Source organism: Bubalus bubalis, chromosome 9 (assembly GCF_019923935.1).
Source record: "Bubalus bubalis isolate 160015118507 breed Murrah chromosome 9, NDDB_SH_1, whole genome shotgun sequence".
NCBI classification, from domain to species: domain Eukaryota; kingdom Metazoa; phylum Chordata; class Mammalia; order Artiodactyla; family Bovidae; genus Bubalus; species Bubalus bubalis.
In genome coordinates, this window is record NC_059165.1 from 107,843,449 (window position 1) to 107,864,934 (window position 21,486).

Genomic DNA, 21,486 nt, shown 5'->3' on the forward strand with positions numbered 1-21,486 from the left:
CACTGCTTCTCGCCCACCTTTTCTCTCCAGGTCACCCAAACCGGGTCCCAGAGAAGGAGGCCTGAGGCTAGAGAACAGCATAGCCTGAGAGACGTCTCGACAGTGAAGATGCAGCCTTCTTAGCTTCTTTTTTGAGGAGAAAGAAGACGACCCTCCTTCCTTACTTCCTCTACTCCCCTCCCAGGATTAGGCAGGTGTCCAGGCAGGAGTCACACGTTTCTTGAGATCTCTCAGCATAATTTAAGGGCAAAAGGCCAGAGGGTGTGTAAAAAGTGTGAAATCGGGCTGGAGGATGCTTTTTTCAAGGAAAAGTCAAGATACTGAAGGAAAGGTACTGAGAATTTGACTCAAGTTGCTAGGGGGAAATTGATGGGGAATAGTGGGAGTAGCAGCAAGATGAGCTATTCCCTTTACAGTGGAGGCCAGCAGAAATATCCCCGAAGAGGAGAGAGGATTGGGAGCAAACAGGGACTAAGAATTCACTGTTTGGGGTATTGGAGGATTCCCAGGGTGTGAATGCTCAAAGCCCCCCTTTGGACTGCTGTGTGATATCTTTTGACCCAGTCCTCTCCTCATGAACAGTAGAAGGTGTTTCCAGCCTGAGGATTTCCACTCTGCTTGTCTCTAAAAAGGCTCATCAGAGAAGAAGGAATGGCAGTCAGGTGCCTGCCCGCCATGGTCCAGGTGAGTGAGGGTTCACTGTGGGCTTCCCCCTCTAAATGGCCTTAGATTTGAATATAATGGTTGAAGAGGGTGGGCATGTTTCTCTCCTCACCAGAAGCTTTTCTCCCAGTCCATCTCACTCAGGAGCCTGACCCACTTGCTTCCTTTCCCATGCTTTCTACCCTCCTTGCTGGGTTCATTCTGGTGGTTGTCAGAGCTCAGGAACTTGCTAAAGGTCATATAAAAGACACAACTGGACATGAAACCCAGATTGGTCCAGAGGGGAAACGTGCACTCTTTCCACTAACAACTAAAATTAAGGGTCTAAAGTGATAAAGGCAATGCCTAACACAGTGATAGAAGAGTGAAATTGGAATGCTTTCTTAGGAAGGTAGGATTTACTGGACACTTTTTTTTCCTACAGAGAAGGTAATGGCACCCCACTCCAGTACTCTTGCCTGGAAAATCCCATGGAGGAGCCTGGTAGGCTGCAGTCCGTGGGGTCGCTAAGAGTCGGACACGACTGAGCGACTTCACTTTCACTTTTCACTTTCATGCATTGGAGAAACAAATGGCAACCCACTCCAGTGTTCTTGCCTGGAGAATCCCAGGGACGGGGGAGCCTGGTGGGCTGCCGTCTATGGAGTCGCACAGAGTCAGACAGGACTGAAGCGACTTAGCAACAGTAGCAGTTTTTTTCCAATGATATTTGGCTTTTTACTTCAGAGGAATGTTGGTTATCAGTGAAGTCTTTCAAATGGTATGTTTTCAATTTCAGTAAATTATTAAAAAACTTTCAGCAGTGCTAGCTTTTTTAGAATAAGGATATGGACTCCACTTTGAAGGAGACAACATTCATTTGAGTGTATAAATTCTGATGAATTTGGTGAATTTGTTCTAATTCATTCACATGTAAACCTGTCCAGGGAAGGAATCTGTGGCAGAAGTCACTGGAAGAGTTGAGCCGCTGACTGAAAGTACTGTGTCAACCCAGTCCCAGCTTATTGGTTGTTCACCCTTCTCCTTGATTTCCAGCTTGTCCTTTGGAGCCCATCTCAAGCACCGGTTTTCCTTTGAAACCTTTCTCCACGGTGCCATTCCACTGTGATACTTCCCTTCCCTAGACTTTTCCTCAAATTCGTTGTTGGTGTCACACAATTGTCTTGGGTTTACAGGCTGCTATACTTTTGGTTGCCTTTCAAAAAACCTATGTTAGGGGTGTAAAATGTGCCAAATATTATGTCCCATGCCTGGGATACAAAGGTGAACAACGGTCTTGACAGACTGGTTCATGGATTCAGTCAAACAAGTGTTCCTTGGTTCAGCCTGCTTTGTGCAAGGCTCTGGGTACAGGTAACAGAAACCCAATTCAGACTAAGCAAAAGCAGGCCTTTATTGGAAGGATACTGGATATCACCCAAAGTCAAGGCAAAAATGCAGCTGTACTTCAGCTCTGCAGAGAAGGTCTAGAATAATCTGAGAGTCCTTTCTCTTGGACCCTTCGCTTTCTTCTCTGGGCCTCCACTTAACTCTTCTTTCTCAGTGCACACTAGCTCCCTTGGCCTCTTGTCCAGAGTTTCCACAGAAGGGATGAGTTGTGATCAGAGGGAATAAGGTCACATTGTTCAGAAGGACTGTTTCATGGGAATGGTATGTGTGTACTGAGGGTGAGCAGGTGAACAGCTGAAGAAAAACAGGAGTTGCTGAGTAATACATATACAGTGGGCTCTGGGTACATGGGCCATGCTCTAGAAGACATGATGGCAAGACAAGGGAGAAGTAGAAATGGTCCATAGCTTCTTGGAGTTAACAGTCCAGTGGGGGAAATAGAAAGTAAACCAAAACTCAGTAAAGTGAGGCAGTGCCCGAATGACCCTGCATAGATGATATGGGAACAGTTGAGGAGGGGTGCTGAAGACGTAATACTGAAGCCAAGACCTGGGTATGATTGGTCATAGGGGTGGGGATACAGGCAGGGCTGTGGCAGTTTGATGGAGATGGGAGAAAATGTTTTGGACAAAATGAGCAGCTACTGTGAAATCCCAGGGCAGAGGAAGAGTATCTTTTCCACGAGGTCTTTTTCTTCAGAGTGGGAAACAAAGTCTGATAAAAGCTCGACCCTTAGAGACCCTGAGGAAATGCTTCCCTTCTCACAGAAAACCAGCTCCCTCTGTGCTAACAGTCCCGCAGGTCTCAGCCAGCTCCTGGTTGAAGCCTTTCCCAGAGAGCCACATAAGGGAGAAGCCCCCAGCCAACGGGGATGGGTTTGCCCTTACAGGAATCAGTGACCTTCAAGGATGTGGCCGTGCTTTTCACCCAGGATGAGTGGGCGCAGCTGAGTCCTGCCCAGAGGGCCCTGTACAGGGATGTCATGCTCGAGAACTACAGCAACCTGGTGTCCCTGGGTAAGTGGGAGCCTCTGGAGGCTCGTCTTCAAATGGGAGGTTTCTTTGGAATCCTTGAACTGGTTCCATACAGCAGTTTGGATTGGGAGTGAGCTGTTCTAAGGATGTTATGTCTGTGCCTTTCCTTTGTGTCCTGGGCACAGGGCTCTTTGGAGTCTAAGTGCAGATATCTCGAAGGCGACTAGAAGTCAAATCCTTCCTCCCTTCCAGCACGGAGAAGGACAGGAACAGATTGCCTTTGTCACCCCTGAACCTTCTTTTCCTCCTCCTGGGAACTCTCATCTACCCTGGGCCCCTATCACGTCACCTTTTCCAGGAAGTTCTAGGTCTCACCCTTGCAGTGATTTTATCTCTGGTATGAACAGAAATGGCTCCCCCCTTTTTTTTTCCCTCAAAAACAGGACTCTTAGGACCCAAACCAGATATGTTTTCCCAGTTGGGAAAAGGGGAAGAGTGGATGCCAGAGGACTCCTTGGGAGGCTTCTGTCTTGGTAAGCATCCTGCATGTGGGAGGCATTGGGAGCAACTCAGCATGTGCACCGGGCCTGTGGACTGAGAAACCAGTATCTTTTCCCTTCACATTCACCTAAATGCTTTGTTGCCACATTTGTCCCCATGTGCATTTGGCACTCCTCTCTTGTGGCAGTTTGTGCCTCTCCGGACCGTCCTTTCTGTGAGTTTTCTTCTTTCTCTGTTTGGCACAGATGGGCAGCTCTGTGCCAGGCACTGTGCTTGTGTGTCCTGGTGTTCCCTAAGCACCTGAGCATGCAGTCTCTGCTCAGACTCCTCCAGTGAGGAGGGAGAGCACTGGGTTACACACAGCTGAGCAGCTTCTGGTCCTCAGGGCCAGTCACTGTGTGCCCACTGAGGCAGCTCTTCCAGACAGACATCGCAGATTTCTTCCACCACCTCCATGTTTGTTCATCCACCTGTACCTACACCCAGCACTGTACTATTCTCCACTTTCTGCTGATGCTGCGCTGGGCTGTAAGTACCACACAAGCATAGCCAGATTTATTGCATGTTTTGTTTTGCTCATACCCAGCAAAGTGCTTGGCACCTAGTAAGGGCCAAAGACTTGTTGCCTAGGGATACAGAGACCATGCTAGTTTAGTGGCTGTTACTTGTTTTGAGGAACCCATTGGATGTGGCAGCTCAAGAGCAGGAGCAGGGGTGCCTCTCCCCAAATCCGTGAATACTCCAGAGAGCTATTGCGTTATCTAAGACATTACAACATTTTCACTTTCTACCAGCATTTTGCCAACTGCAAAATATTTTTAAAAACCTTTTGTTATTGATTTTTCACAGAAACCCAATGAAGTAGGGAGGACTTTGTATCCTACAGTAAATAACTTTACCTAGAATGTCTAGGATTTAATCTGTTACAGAATTTAAATGTCTGAACTCCAAAACTCAGTTATCAAAATCTTTTAACTTGCCTCAGTAGTATTCTGAGTTTGTCTGTTTATTATAGCCAAACTAAGGCATTTTTAGTATTTCACTCTATTATACAAGCAGTGTTATAACAAAAAAAGATGGGGTGGGAATTAAAAGAAATGAATCCACTCTCCCAGTACTCTGACATAATAACATCATTTATTCTTTTTTATTCTTCCATTATTCATCATTGACACAAATTCTTTATTGTACTTCTGTGGGGGCAATTGTGAAACTGAAGAGGACTTTTATGCCTAGAAGGGATTTTAGAGTCAGGTGTGAGTAATAACATGAAAATCCAGGGGATCATGATTCAGCCCTTCCCAGGTGCATTTCACAAACCTCTGCTCCAGCACCTCTTGTTTCTGAATTTCCTCGACACCCCAAACCATGAGCCTGATTCATGAAGGATGATTAGTGGTCAGCCAGTCAGACACGGAAAGAAATCTTGTTTTATATCTCCCAATATAGTTTTGGGGTTTGTTTGTTTGTTTTTTGCACCATGAGGCTTGTGGGATTTTAGTTCCCTGACCAGGGATCAAACCCAGGCTCCCGGCAGTGGAAGGGCAGAGACCAAACCACTGGACCACCAGAGAATTATCCCAATAAAGTTCCTTCAATTTCCTGTTAAAGTTATATTTTTGTTTTTTAATATAACCTCTTTCCTTTTGTTTTTCAACTGCAAATTGCTGCTATAAGAAAGTGGTAGTCATTTCCAAATATTTATTCCCCTCATGTCACTCTCCAATTCTTATTCTTATTCAATGAATCATTTTTAGTTTTAGGTTTTCTTCTTTCTGTTTCACTTCTTAATTACTGGCTAGGACTTAAAAGACCATATAGAACAATGATAAGAGGTTTATCTATGACTTTTCAAGGGAGAGGATCTAGAACTTTTCTGTTGTTGCATCAGTCACTCTTGGTTTAGACAGATACTTAATTTTCTTCATAGTAAGAAAAAGTCCTTCTGGTAGCTTTCCTTTAAAATTTTTCTCTTCCCTGGGCTTTGAGCTAGTACACACAGGGAGCTGACTTTTGAGCCCTTGTGGATCAGCACCTTGCTGGGTGATCTCTGGAGATGTGTTAGCCCATTTCAACCTTAACAACCTGTAAGGCAAAGATGATTAACTCTACTTAAAGAAAAACAAGCTTCTGTGTGGTTAATTTCAACATATGCAAGGCAAGATGTGGGTTAAATCAGCATGCCACTCAAACTGTGTCATTTTCCACCCTTCTCCAAAATAGCTTTACTTACACAGAAGTTGTTCTCTCAGTAAACCTGAAGAAAACTGCCTCATCCCTTAATTTAAGTAGTTTGCTAGTAACTTTTTACATTTTTTCCTTATTTATTTATCTGTTTATATCTTTTGTTTCTTTTTGTTATATAAATTGCACATTTTTCCCTTTAGCTTTAAATTACCTTTTTTTGAGCTATAAAATGTATTCATTTACAACTGTGCATGGTATTCATCTATAATTTTAACATTTTATATTATATCCTCTTTCTCATTTTTATCTGCATTTTTTTCTCTAAAATATGTTGAGACATTTTGTAGAGAATTAGCTCTTATTTCTCTTTCATTCTATTATTTTATTTTAACACTTAGCATTATCATTTCCTTTTTTTTTTTTTAACTTCAGACAGATGTATTTTGATACTGTAATCCTGTCTACAGAACAGAACATGTACTATTTCGAACAGTCTGAAAAATAGGTAAACAGCCCCCACACTGCATGAAAGTAAAAGTTGCTTAGTCGTGTCCAACTCTTTGCGACCCTATAGTCCATGGAATTCTCCAGGCCAGAACACTGGAGTGGGTAGCCTTACCCTTCTCCAGGGAATCTTCCCAACCCAGGGATCAAGCCCAGGTCTCCCACATTGTGGGCAGATTCTTTACCAGCTGAGCCACAAGGAAAGCCCAAAAATACTGGTGTATTTTGAGCAGTCTGAAGAATAGACAAACAGCCCCCACACTCCATGGTCCAGCTTAAGAAACAGAACACAGCTGTACCTGTGAAGTTTGATATGTCCCTCCTCATCAAATCTTCCTCCTTTCATACCAGAGAGCCCCTAGCGTGAATTGTACATTAGCTCCAGTGCTGTCTCTTCATGCCCTTCACCACATTTATCCATCCATGCACGCATGCCAAGTCACTTCAGTCGTGTCCAGCTCTTTGCGAAACCATGGACTGTAGCCCACCAGGCTCCTCTGTCCTTGGGATTCTCTAGGCAAGAATACTGGAGTGGGTTGCCACTTCATACTCCAGGGGATCAAACCCGACCCAGGGATCGAACCTGCATCTCTTGTGTTTCCTGCGTTGGCAGGAGGATTCTTTACCACTGGCGCCACCTGGGAAGCCCACATTTATCCATAGCTCTGAGCAATGTTGTTTAGCTTTGCATGCTTTAAAGCTTGATATATATGTATTGTACTATAGATACCTTTCCACAGCTTGATTTTTTTTTTTTTTTAAACTTTTTGGCCAAGCCATATGGTATGGGGATCTTAGTTCTCCCACCAGGGCTCAAACCCGAGCCACTTGCATTGGAAGCTCAAAGTCTTAACCGCTGGACCTCCAGGGAAGTCTCACAGCTTACATTTTAAAAATCCTTGTTGAGATGTGTAGCTTTAGTCATTTTTAACTGCACTTGATACTTCTTCAATGGCTATACCTTAATCTGTTTTGTTGACAGACTGTAGGTTGTTTCCAGACTTTTTGCTGCTTTTTGAATACTGCTGACTGGATATTCTTGTACATGCTTCCTTAAATATTTGGGCCTTGTTTGGGAGTTTCTTTAGGTGTATTCATAGGTGTAGAAATACTGGGTTTAAGAGTATATACTTTTTCAGCTCTACTAGATGGTTCCAGATTGCTGATTAAATTAATTGGTCCTAATTATACTAATAGTTGATGCAAGTTTCTGTTACTTGCCAGAGTAACATGAACTTGCCAAACTTCCTGAGAAATGTTATCTCATTGTGATTTTAATTGGCGCTTCCTTGTTTCCTAGTGGAATTGAACATCTTCTCATTTGTTGATTATTTGTGTTCTGTGAAATATTCATATTCTTTCTCCACTTCTCTTTTAGTTTATCTTATTTGCTTGTAGGAGATATTAAGGAATCTAATACTTTATCAGTTAATATGTGTGCCAGTCTATAGCTTATCTTTTCTTTTTCTTTACTGGCTGAAGTTCTTAATCAGTCTTAGTCTTAATGATCTTTATTTTACTGTTTTCTGTGTCCTTTTAAAATGATCCTTTCTACCCTTATATCCATGAGAGAAAGACTTGATCATGTTTGCTCTTGTATTTCAGCTCACCAGGTCCCATTATGTATTTGTTGAATCAAAGCATAATTGTTTTCTAATAATATTTACTTTTGTCTTTTTTTCCTTGTATGCTGCTGCTGCTGCTAAGTCGCTTCAGTCGTGTCCAACTCTGTGCAACCCCATAGACAGGAGCCCACCAGGCTCCTCTGTCCCTGGGATTCTCCAGGCAAGAATACTGGAGTGGGTTGCCATTTTCTTCTCCAATGCATGAAAGTGAAAGTGAAAGTGAAGTCTCTGTTGTGTCCGACTCTTAGCGACCCCATGGACCGCAGCCTACCAGGCTCCTCCGTCCATGGGATTTTCCAGGCAAGAGTACTAGAGTGGGTTGCCATTTCCTTCTCCATTTTTTCCCTGTATAAATCTTATCAAAGTTTCCCTTTTTTAATAAATTTAATAAATACATTTTTAACTTTATTGATACTTTCTATTTTATCTTTATTTCATTAAATAGTGCTCTTCATTAGTTCTTTCCTTTGACTTTTTTGGAGTTTGTTCTTTTTCTTTATTTTCAGTATTAAATTTCATCACAATAATACATTTAGTTTAATGAAATTACAGTGTTCATTATGAAAACTGATGGCTTCTTGTCCCTGTTTATCCCCATTCTCTCCTCTTTAGAAATAACCATTTTCTCTCCTTTCAGCAGATTATTTGGTGTATTTGCTTCTGTGTCTTCAAGGAATGTGTTTATATTGCTACCTATTGACCTCGGTTTTAGGTATTATTTACTGAATTCCTCCTCTAAAAAGTGAGGACTAAACTCACTTCCCCAGCTGTTCATCTTATTACCTTTTCCATTCCCTGTCTTCCCAGTATAGTATATTTTTGGTCAGAGAAATAGTCAGTGTTTACATTCACAGCTGACCCATGTAGTAATTCTGACTTTTGCCTTTGCTTTCCTAAGCAGTTTTTCATGGGGTTCATTTAGTTTAATTTAATCTCAGACCTTGCCTCATTGTCTGCATCTCTTCTCAAGAAGTTTAGATCAGCAGTCATCCTAACAATTCCATTTTCCTGGAAAATTCTCTTTTGGAGCAATCTGACCTGCTCTGTTCTCGCAGGGCCTTAGCTATCATCCTCCTACAAATCCCATCTTTCCTGGCCCACATGTCCCATGTCATCCTTTTTCTTGGCTTCTTTCTTCCTTTTGTGGCACATATCTTCCAGTAGCTTCCAAAGAAAGGATGCATGGGAACAAGTTTTTGGTAACCTAGCATCTGTCAATGTCTTTTTTTCTCCCATAACACTGGTAGAATTCAGCATTGGATGTCTTTTTTTCTTCAGAATTCTGAAGACATTGCTCTAGTATTTTGTAGTCCTCAGTCTGATATTGAGAAATCCAGAATCATTCAGGTTCTTCATCGTTTGTGATCCATTTTTCCTCTCGGAAAGCTTGCAGGATCTCCTCATTTACTCCAGTGTTTCTCAGTGTTGGACCCTGTTATGGTCCTATGCTTGGATCCATTAAGCACTGGTGAGCCTTTCATCTGAATTTCTGCCTTGTGGATCTAGGACATTTTCTTCTAGTATTTTTTAATTTCCACCTTAAGCTTTCTCTATTTGCTCTTGATGGTATGCCTGATACTTCCTGGACTGGTCTTATAATTTTAACTTTTTATTAAAATTTCCATCTTTATGAATTTTTTTGTTCTACTTTTTGACAGGTTTCTTCCGTTTTGACAGGTGTCTTTTTGACAGGTGCCTTCCATTTCATCTATTGCCATTTTTAACATGTCTTAATCAGTCTTTCCCTGTCATTTGTCCATTGCCTAAAAATAGTTGGTTCATTTTCTCCCCTGGTTTTCCAGTTGTTTATGGTGGGAATTCTCTGTTGAGGTTTCAAATTCTGCTATCGTTTTTAATTTCCAAGAACTCTTGTGTTATTTGTAAGCTCTTATTCACATTTTACAATTAAAACATTTTACCTCTAAATATAATGATTTTTCAAAAACACTTTCATCTCCCTTTATAGGCACTGTGTTCTCAGATTTTCTCTTTGATTGCTTAAAAACCTCTTTTTAAGAGGTTTTCCTCAGTTGGGAGAGAGAAGCTCTCTCGCTTCTCTGAGTTGGAGAAGACCTGGGGGCAATAAAGTCTTCCTAAACTGACCTTGGGCTTCCCTCGTGGCTCAGACAGTAAAGAATCTGCCTTCAGTGCAGGAGACCTGGGTTCGATCCCCAGGTCGGGAAGATCTCCTGGAGGAGGGAATGGCAACCTACTCCAGTATTCTTGCCTGGAGAATTCCATGGACAGAGAAGCCTGGTGGGCTATAGTCCACAGGGTCGCAAAGAGTTGGACTCGACTGAAGCAACTAACACACACAAACTGACCAATACTCCTTATTTTACCCACTGCCACTCTCAGATGTACCTGATGGTGCCAGGTCTTAAAACTCTTGATGATTTGGAGGAAATTGGGTCAGTTTCTGGTCCCTCTCTGGGTGTGACCTCTTGACTACATTGTATAGGGTTTGGATCATACTACTTGCATGACTTGCTTAATATCCTCAAGTTATATATTAATTGTTTAAAACCATACTTTGTTTTTTTAATTTGGGTCAATGCAGCTATGGGTATTGCTCCTAATTCAGCCCCCATGAAGTGACCTGGGCCCCAGTGAGAACTGACTTGAGGATCCAGTCTTTCCCCATCTCAGTTCATCTTCAGTGTGCCAGAACCAGGGTGTGTTTGACCCCTTGTTGATATACAATTAGATGAGTGTTTTCCCGTAACACAAAACATTAAAAAGCCAATTTTCTCTTATATATATAGGTGAGAAGTTTTTATGATCACAATCAAGGAAAGGCTTTAATAGACATAGCTGTCTAATAGCTGCTACAAAGGAAAGTTAACAATTGTTTTTATTGAACCAGATGATTATTATTATTACTATTTATAAATATTATAATTATATGTATAATTATTTTATAATTATTATTATTTTTGAAAGCTGCTCCCAGATTTTTTAAAGTAGGCTTTTGTTGAAGTAGTTCTAACACAGGAAAATACATAAATTATAAGCATAATTTTTACAATATAAATACTATAAAAAGTATAAGTATAACCAGCATCTATATCAAGAAATAGAATGTTACTTGAATACCAGAAACCGCCTCCCATCCTCTCTGTTTCTTTTGTCCTAAAGATGATTACTACCCTGACCATAGCTTTGCTTTGACTGTTTTAAAACGTTTAATAAATGGAATCAAACATTTCTACTCTTTTGTGTCTGGCTTCTTCCCTTCCATGGTGTATGTTTGAGATTCACCCATGTTGTCATATGCAGCAATAGTTGGTTGGCTCTCACTGAAGTATGATATTTCCCTGCGTAACCTACCACCATTTGTACATTCCACTGCTGCTAGACCTTTGTTTTATTTCCGGCGTGGAGCTATCAGTAGTGCTGAAACTATTGTGAACATTCTTGTACATCTTTTAGGGAACATACATTGTACATTTCTCTTGGGCATATAGCTAGGGGTACTAAGTTCTTGAGTATGCAAGTTTAATATACTTAAACCAAATAGTTTAAGTGGTTATACCAGTTTATACTCTGGCCAGCAGGATATGAGGGTTCCATATCCTCTTATATACTTAGTATTGTCAATAAATATTTTCACCCTTCTAGAAGATGTATGTGGAGAAGGCGATGGCACCCCACTCCAGTACTCTCACCTGGAAAATCCCATGGACGGAGGAGCCTGGTGGACTGTAGTTCACGGGGTCGCTAAGAGTCGGACGCGACTAAGCGACTTCACTTTCACTTTTCCTTTCATGCACTGGAGAAGGAAATGGCAACCCACTCCAGTGTTCTTGCCTGGAGAATCCCAGGGACGGGGAAGCCCGGTGGGCTGCCATCTATGGGGTCGCACAGAGTCGGACACGACTGAGATGACTTAGCAGCAGCAGCAGCAGCAGAAGATGCATGGAGTATCTCATTGTATCTCAACTTATGACTGAAGTTGATCATCTTTTAACTTTTTTATTAATCATTTAATATTCTCTTTTGTAAAATTTCTCTAAGTCTTTCCCCTATTTTCTATTTAGTTGGCTAATCTTTCCTCATTGATATATTGTAGGGTTGCATATTTGGGGTTTGCTTCTTTGTCATATAGGTATATTGTAAATATTATTTCACATCTGAAATAATGGTGTTACTTGATAAACCAAAGTTCTAAATTTTTAAGATAATCCAGTTAATCAGGGTATTTTCCCCTTATAGTAAATGTGTTTAATTTAAAGTCATGGAGATCGTCTGTGTTTTCCTCTATGGAAGATTTATTTTCCTGATTTTCCATATAGGTATTCAGTTGACCCAGGATCATTTACTGAAAAGACTATCTTTTTTCCCATTGTATGCAGTGTGCCTACCTTTGTCATACATATGGGGACTGCATGTGCACAGGTCTGATTCTGGGTCTGTAATCCGTCCCATTGGCCTATTTGTATACAGACTGTACTTCCTTAAATGATTAGAAGAATTCACTAGTAAGCCATCTGCTTGGAAATTTCTTTATGAGAATTTTTTTTATTTGTTTTGTTTTTGGCTGCGCTGGGTTTTCACTGCTGTACATGGGCTTTCTCTAGTTGTGGCCAGTGGGGACTATTCTTCATTGTGGTGCATGGGCCTCTCATTGCAGTGGCCTCTCTTGTGGCTCTCAGGCTCTAGAGCACAGGCTCAGCAGTTGTGGTACGTGGGCTTAGTCGCTTGAAGGCATATGGGATTTTCTTAGACCAAGATCAAACCTGTATACCCTGCGTTGGCTGGAGGATTGTTAACCACTGGACTACCAGGAAAGCCCCTGTGAGAAGGTTTTAAATTGAAGATTCAATTTATTTATTAGATATAGGACCGTTCAGATCTTCTGTTTGTGTGTGTGTCTGTTTTGGTATACTATACCTTCCTAGAACTTAGTCTTTTAATTTATTGGCATAAAGTTTACTCATTATGTTATTATCTTATAAATCTCTTTAGAATCTGTTTTGATGTCACCTTTATCATTATTTTGTTAAATTTATTTTTAATTGGAGGATAATAAATAAATAAAATTTATTTATTTTAATTGGAGCTTTACATTGATGTGTTGGTTTCTGCCATATAGCAGCATGAATCAGCCATAGGTATACATATGTCCCCTCCCTTTTGAACTTCCCTCCCACCTCCCACCCCATCCCACCCCTCTAGGTTGTCACAGAACACCTGGTTGAGCCCCCTTCGTCATACAGCAAATTCCCACCAGCTATCTATTTTACATATGGGAATGTTTGTGTTTTAATGCTGCTCTCTCAGTTCGTCCCACCCTCTCCTTCCCACACTGGGTCAAGTCTGTTCTCTATGTCTGTGTCTCTATTGCTATATCATTCGTGATAGTGGTAATATGTGCCTTCTTTCTTTCTCCATTAGTCTTGATAGAGGTCTTTCGATTTTTAATTAAGTTATTGATTTCTGTTATTTTTGTTATTCCTTTCTCTTTTGTATTTAATATTCTATTTTTCTGATTTCTTGAGATTTATAATTGATATAGATAGATAGATATACATTTCTTTCTAACCATGCTGTAGCTGGATTTTGTTATGTTTCATATTTCTGTTACCAGTTTACAGTATTTTCAAGTTGTGTTGTGATTTTTTCTTTGTTTTATCAGTTATTTTAAAATGTATGGACTAGTTTTAAAATATCTGTGGATTTTCTAACTACCTTTTTGGTATTTTGCTATTTATTTCTGGTGTAACTCCACTGAGTTCAGAGTACACATTCTGAATGATCTGTGTCCTGTGAAATGTGTTTATCCTACTTTGGTGGTGGTGGTTTAATCACTTAAGTTGTGTCTACTCCTGCGAGCCCGTGGACTGTAACCCACTAGGTTCCTCTGTCCGTGGGATTTCCCAGGCGAGAATACTGGAGTGGATTGCCATTTCCTTTTCCATTTTGGTTAATGTTATGTATGGACTTAAATATATATATTCTGTCATTGTTGGGTATTCCGAATATTCAGTATATCATTTAGGTCAAGTTTATCTTATAGCTCAGATCATCCCTATTCTTAATGGTTTGATTATTGAGTTTTGGAGAATGGTGTGCAAACATCTATCATTGTTAAGATTTCTTTTTTCCTTTTATTGTCCCAGTTTTTACTTTATACATTTTGAAGTTATGTTACATGAAAATTATAGATTTCTTATATATTCCTAGATAATTGAACAAACCTTTAGTCAATGTGAACAATTTAAAAGTCTGTTTTCTCTAATTAAATGAGATTTGTCTGATAGTAGTATAGGTACACCAGCTTACTTGTGGTTAGTGCTTGCTTGATACATCCTTTTCTATTCTTTCTTTTTATTTACGGGTCTATATCTCTGGTAATACTCTCATGAGTGGCTTATAGTTGGATTTTATTTTTTTAAATACAGTTTCATAACCTTAGTTTTTAATAGGATAATTTAGACCAGTTGCTAATATATATATAGTAGTGGCTGTCTGCTATTTTATTATTTATTTTCAATTTTACTCACTAGCTTTAAATCCCTTTTTTGTCTTCTACCTTGCCTTCTCTTGAATCAACTATTTTTATTGTTCTATATTCCCCCATAAGAGCTTGTATCTTCTTTAACTGTCTTTTATTTCTAAGTCTAGTAAATAAAACCAGGTTACTATCCAAAATAAGTAATTCCCAGGCAATGCTAATAACTTGAAACAATGCTATTTTTTTTCATCTTTTGTGTTAACTTTTCTTAAGTATTTTAATTATGTATATATGTTCAACCTCTCAAGACATTTCTAGTATTATTTTGTGCAATAATATTTTTTAAATGATTTTGTTTATCTATTTTTATTTTGACTGTGCTGGGTCTTCCTTGTTGTGTAGGCTTTTCTCTAGTTGCAGGGAGTGGGGGCTATTCTTTAGTTGTGGTGCATAGGTTCTTCTGGGCTTCCCTGATGGCTCAGACGGTAGAGAATCCACCTGCAATGAGGGAGACCTGGGTTCGATCCCTGGGTTGGGAAGATCCCCTGGAGAAGGGCATGGCAACTCACTCCAGTATTCTTGCCTGGAGAATCCCCATGGACAGAGGAGCCTGGCGGGCTGCAGTCCATGGGGTCACAAAGAGTCGGACACGACTGAGCAACTAAGCACAGCACACATTCCTCTCTTCTGTTATATCCGATAATATACTGTTAAATCCATCTATTGAGTTCTTTATTTCATTTATTATATTCTTCAGTTCTAGAATTTTCACTTGATTCTTTTGTTCTAGTTCACTGTTAAAATTCTCATTCTTATCTGTTTTATTGAACATAGTATTCACACTTATTAAAACCCATGTCTGATAACTTTGGTATCTGAGTTCTGAGGATCTTTGTCTAATATTTGCTTTTTATCTTGATTCAATAATTTCTTAGTACTGCTGGTACTTTAAGACTGAATCCTAGACAGTATGTATGAAGGAGTGAATAGGCTCTGGATGATGTTATTTTCCCTCCAGAGAAAGTTTGCCTTCCCTCTGGTAGATAGCAGGAGTGAAAGCAAACCTTCCTAATCCATCCAGGGACTCTTTAGCTGGAGACTGGGTTGAATGTTCATGAAACCCTTGCTACTGAGTTGTAGCCCTCCAGGAGTCCCAGCTGAGAGCTTTATATGTTTACTGTGACCACCACTCATCCCACCCCAAGAAGGTCCTGAACTCCAGTTTTTTGGCTCAACGGTACTATAAGACTATAGAGAATTCTGAATTTCTACTTAGCTTAGTTTCTTACCTTGAGAAACTTAAGAATTATAGAGAATTCTGAATTTCTACTTAGCTTAGTTTCTTACCTTGAGAAACTTAAGAATTCATAAAATTCTGTGAGGAAAAAAACTGGATCACCTTTCTGCATTTCTGTTCTCTCTCAAGTGTTAGACTATCACTTTGGCCTCAAGTTATATCTGATGACTTTAGACAGATTCTTTTTTCCATGCAGATTTTTTCAGTTATTTTTTTGCAATAATATTGGTCTGCCACAGGGCCACTCTATCAGGTCCAGAAGCAAAAGTCAGTTCTTAAGATTTTGAGATTTGGCAAAACAGGTGTTTAAACATTCTTTCTTTTGAGTGAAGATATGTTATTCTAAGCTCACAAGGATTTTAGCCTTGAAGTGCACCTGTTTTCTTTTCCAGATGAGTACAAGGAGATGATGATGATGATAATGATTATAGCTCTTAATAGATTTTCTGGAGGGAGTAGGAGAAAAAAGTGTTGAGGGAGGCTTGTTCTTGATAGGCTTTCCCAGGAATCTTTGTATCATCTTTGTTAATATCAGGTGCTTATCATTGCATTTCTTGGTACAAAGTCTTAAATAGACAAAAGAAAGACATCCACAAATATGTACCAGAAATCACAAATATGTACCAGAAACTAATGTGCATTCAGAATTCTGCTTGTTAATATCAGGCTACTATGAGACCAAGTGAGAATGTTGTTGAGTAAGTGTGGAGTTTGTTTGTGGGGAGAGGAATCATCTTACCAGACAACTCATGAGACCATGGCCTATATCCCAGTAGCAGAGTCCCATTTCTAATGACTAGTATAGTCTTTCCTCAAATTCAGGGCCTTGCCTCCAAGACATACTGGATGTATCCTGGCAGATTTTCTGCTTTGTTCCTAATTTTTTGTGCTCACATATATATCATCATGGTACATTTTCCTCATATCAGTGTCACATTCATATAGGTTTGAAGACTTTGCTTCCTTACCAGTAGTGTGCATGTGTGAAGTCACTTCAATTCGTGTCTGACTCTTTGCAACCCTATGGACTGCAGCCCACCAGGCTTCTCTGTCCATGGGATTCCCCAGGCAAGAATACTGGAGTGGGTTGCCATTTCCTCCTCCAGGGAGTCTTCCCGACCCAGGGATCAAACGGGCATCACTTCTATCTCCTGCATTGGCAGGCAGGTTCTTTACCACTAGTGCCACCTGGGAAGGCCTTACCACAGCAGAAAGTCCTAACTTTATTAGTAGATATCAGGGTTTCACAGCCTAACTTTCTGTTTTCCATCTGAATGCTGAAATGAGTTTACAAAACATAAATGCTGGTTTTAGTAGTTACTCTGAAAGCTGAACTTTTTTTCTACCAGATGTTGACCTCTAGTTGCAGTGGTTTCTTAAGGCCACATCCAGGTTATTTTAAAGCCTATATCACTAAAATAGATAAGATGCATGTTTTTTTTTTCTTTCCTTATCTGTTAGCATATTGCAGTCTGTATAGGTTTTTTGAGACTTTAAAATTCAGGTAACTTCTCTGTAATCACAAAGAAAATAAATATTTTACTCAGGCCTATGATTTCTGAATGCCATCTCCAAATTTTCCTGCTTCATACATAGTATATTTGATCAATCCGGTCCTGCCATGTCTTCTATCCATCTCTTCTCCCCTTTTTCTATATTCATTTCAAGAAGTCTTCAAAATTGCAACTTCTTTGTTAGCATTATAAACAAGGTCATGTTCTTATCCCAACTAGATGTTTTACTATGATAAAACAGACATGTTTATTTTTAATGTCTTTCAGACTGGGTGATTACACCTATGAATAAGAAATCTATTCTCAAGGCAGATATTCCTGAAGGAGAATTGGGTCAGTGGATGATAAAGGAAAGATTCACTAGAGATAGTTGCTGGAAATATGATGACCTGTTGGAATGGCAGCATGGAGGCCAGGAGATAAACTTGGAGCAAGTAGTGCTTGCTCATGAGAAAACTTCATCTGTGGTTGGCGACCAGAAATGTGATGAATCTGGGAAACACGGCACCGTGAACTCATCTTTTGTTCAAAGTCAGGGATTTCAATCTAGCAAAAAAGCCTTTGAGTGTAGTGAGTGTGGAAAAGTCTTCACTAAGAGTTCAACCCTCAATAAACATCAGAAGATTCATAGTGAAAAACTTAATGCAAATCAGAAAATTGTTATTAAAGAGAAGCGATATGAATGTAGAGAATGTGGGAAGGCCTTTCACCAGAGCACACACCTCATCCATCACCAAAGAATTCACACTGGTGAGAAGCCATATGAATGTAAAGAATGTGGCAAGGCCTTCTCAGTGAGCTCCTCACTTACTTATCATCAGAAAATTCATACTGGAGAGAAACCTTTTGAATGCAACTTATGTGGAAAAGCTTTTATCCGAAACATACACCTTGCCCACCATCACAGAATACATACTGGAGAGAAACCTTTTAAGTGTAATATATGTGACAAAGCCTTTGTGTGTAGGGCACATCTTACCAAACACCAGAATATTCATAGTGGAGAGAAACCCTACAAATGTGAAGAATGTGGCAAAGCCTTCAATCAGAGTACAAGTTTTCTTCAGCATCAGAGAATTCACACTGGAGAGAAGCCTTTTGAATGTAATGAATGTGGAAAGGCCTTCAGGGTGAACTCTTCCCTTACCGAACATCAAAGGATTCATACCGGAGAGAAACCTTATAAATGTAATGAATGTGGAAAAGCGTTCAGGGATAATTCATCCTTTGCTCGACATCGGAAAATTCATACTGGGGAGAAACCTTACAGATGTGGTTTGTGTGAGAAAGCCTTCAGGGACCAATCAGCCCTAGCCCAACATCAGAGAATTCATACTGGGGAGAAGCCTTACACATGTAATATATGTGAGAAAGCCTTCAGCGACCATTCAGCCCTCACTCAGCATAAGAGAATTCATACTAGAGAAAAACCTTACAAATGTAAAATCTGTGGGAAAGCCTTTATCCGAAGTACACACCTGACTCAACATCAGAGGATTCACACAGGAGAGAAACCTTATAAATGTAATAAATGTGGGAAAGCTTTTAACCAGACTGCAAACCTCATTCAGCATCAGAGACATCATATAGGAGAAAAGTGACATGGAAGAGCCTTGAGACTGAGTGTATTAATTATTGAATGCAGGAGAATAACCATGAAAGCTTACTTGAAGATAGTCATTTTTTTACTGAGAGTCAAGGTTCACACTAGTATGGGTTTTGAGACCTTAAGAATGGCAAATACTTTTCATACTTCAGGAAGTATCTTGGTTGAATAGCAGTGATATGTAATTAGTCTGAATTACCAAGTATCAGAACCAGAATGGACCTTCATTAACCACATGGAAATTAGTTCACCATTAAGAGAAAGTATAAAATTGTAAAAATTAAGGTTGAGAAGCAAAGGAACAAAAAAGAAAATGGTCTATAAGCATTTTACTTTACTTGTAGGAGGATTTCTACCTTTAATGGAACCCTTTGTTTTCCTCACCCCCTACTGCTGACACCAGCGTAAAGAAAGTACAGTTATCTAAGCATTGGCCCAGGAGTTAAACTATGCTTCCTGCTTTCTGCTTCAAACCACTTTTTGTCACACTTCCCTGGTTCATACGTCCACTGGCTTCTTACTTGTATTCTCCTCCTGGGATAATTCATTTGATCGGTGTGTCCTTTTTTGATTTAGCAACTCCTAATTGGTGGCATCACATCAATTACTACCACCCAGTTTGCTCTTGAGGACTGGTGACTTGACCTCATACACAGCCCATGATTCTGGATATTGCACTAAACCCAGCTTTCAGAACACGGGACCCCTGTCTGGAAGGCAGAGGTTGATCTAAATTCCTCAGTTACCCAGTTCCTCTGGGCTTCAGCTTGACTCTCACCCTTGGATAATCCCTAAACTAGGGACATAGTCTATGCAGACATTTCCTTCCAATTGTTCTGCATTGTAGTACTCCACACATGGCAGTCAGGGGCATGCTCAACTTTGGGTGTGATGATTCTAAAACCCAGAGGTGTTCTGGGCCACCTCTGCTTCTGTGACTTGCCATTTCATGATGTGCAACTGATGAGGTTAGAGCTTCAGGCAGGTTGTCAGAATGCTCTTAACCACCCTTTCCCTTGGCTGGGCAGTCCTCTGTGTCCACTGCATTAGAGTATATTTGTTGCTCCCAGAATATTGAACTGCTGGATCCTGTTCCTTGCCTTCCTGTTGTCTACTTTTCTGAAGGTATCAACTCTGTTCACGGAAGATGGAGAGAGCTTTGAATTTCTGATTTTGCATTTAAAAGTTGCCATTTCCTCTCCACCACCTGGGTATTCTACCATGTAAAGATTACCCCATTCTGACAGTAGTGAGCAGCATGTTGAGTAATTCCATGGAGTGACATTCTCTGGCAGGGGCCGCTCCCAGAAGTTGGAGTGATACTCTAGTCCTGCAGGTACAGTTCCCTCACTATCTTTAATTCTTTACTGCTGTCAGTAGACATCACAGATAAAATAACATCCATGTGCCTTCAAACACAGCCCCTCATGGCACCTCCCCTTCCCCATCACAAAGAATGAGGAGCCCACACTGCTGCAGGCTGGAGCATGCTAAGGCATGAAGGTGGAAGAGCAAGTCAGCTGTCATCTGGGAAGCAGTGTGGCAGGTTCCTGGTCTGTGAAAGTGCTCTCCATCAAGTTGGGTGACATGCCAGCACCCATGAAAGCTGTACCTCAGCTCCAAGTTACAGGAGAGGATATTCTTTGTGATGGTGGAATCAGGACTTCAGGTTGAACATAGACTTGGAGGCTTCCAGTAGCTTTAAAGCCCCAAGTTCTCTAAATTCAGCTACCACCTAATAAAGGCCACCTACTTGGGTTGCTATCTCCTGTTAGGTGATCAACAACTCATCCTTTCTCCCTGGATGAGCTGCAGGTGAAGCGGCATTTCAAGAGGTTGCTTGGAACCCATCATGCCCTGGGCCCATACATGTTCATCTGTAGCTTCTCATGGCTGGCAACCCCAGATCCAACAATAAACTTGGAAAACTGCTCACATCTGCTTTCAGTACTATCCCTGTGTCCCACTGGTCCTGTCACCGCCTTACCTTGAATCCCTCACAAGCAACACATTTCTCAGCTGAGTTCTTCCTTTTGTTTTTAATAAGAGCTGTTGCCCCTTGGTGTTGGCTAAGGTTCCTGCTGCCGCTCACCCCAGCGACAGCGGCAGCAGCTGTCCTACCAGCGTTAGTGCAGTCCGATGGCCCTCCATCCAATGACAGTCCATTTTCCCTGAGACCGCTCCTGTTAGGCTTGGGTCTCATGAAATTAGACCTCTGAGATGACTGGTCACTCCCTTGTCTGGGAAGGCAAAAATAAATGGCCTATTAAAAATTCCCAAACCGACTTGGATGTATTTATACTTCATCTGACCTGACTATTAGCAGTGACTTTATTCTGCCACATTATTAACACCTTATGTATGACCTTCTCAACTCAGGGAGCCAAAAGTTGCCTGGGTGCTATTTTGTACTTTTTAAATCTGAAGTAGTCTGACTCTGCACGCCAGCAGTCTGGCCTTTGGCTTAACCCCAAAAGTGCATTTTTGAGAACTCTGACTTAGAGTCTCTCAGCCACCTTCACTTCTGCCAGCCAGTCTGCATGGCGTTAGAAAAGAGTTGAGCAGTTACTGACAGGGACTTTTCTTTACCCAAGCCTCCTAGACGGAGCAGTTCATTCTGCAACTTGCTTTTCTAGTTTTGCTGATAGACACTGTGGCAGAAGATGAGGATCACTGAGACCCTCCATCCTCAGCACATCCAGCCCATCCCTCACTACTCCCTGGTGGCACAGACACTTCCCAGCACACCCACGTCTATACCATCTCGAA

The 21,486-nt window shown here is 40.7% G+C and overlaps 1 protein-coding gene across 19 annotated transcripts in view; it reads left to right on the top strand.

Annotated features, from left to right (window-relative positions):
- Positions 1 to 20,652, top strand: part of ZNF454 (zinc finger protein 454) — a 49,105-nt gene extending 28,453 nt beyond the window's left edge. For 10 of the 19 annotated variants that reach the window (XM_044948478.2, XM_044948477.2, XM_044948476.2 and 7 more), the window contains 4 exons: positions 31 to 684; positions 2,942 to 3,068; positions 3,470 to 3,559; positions 17,379 to 20,652. In XM_044948478.2, coding sequence (XP_044804413.2) covers positions 652 to 684; positions 2,942 to 3,068; positions 3,470 to 3,559; positions 17,379 to 18,712 — 1,584 coding nt within the window. In that variant the 5' untranslated portion in view covers positions 31 to 651 and the 3' untranslated portion in view covers positions 18,713 to 20,652. Of the gene's footprint in view, positions 1 to 30; positions 685 to 1,087; positions 1,110 to 2,941; positions 3,069 to 3,469; positions 3,560 to 17,378 lie in introns of those variants that run through there. The other 9 variants (XM_044948479.2, XM_044948480.2, XM_044948482.2 and 6 more) reach the window with 9 other exon arrangements.
- The last annotated feature ends 834 nt before the right edge of the window (positions 20,653 to 21,486 follow it).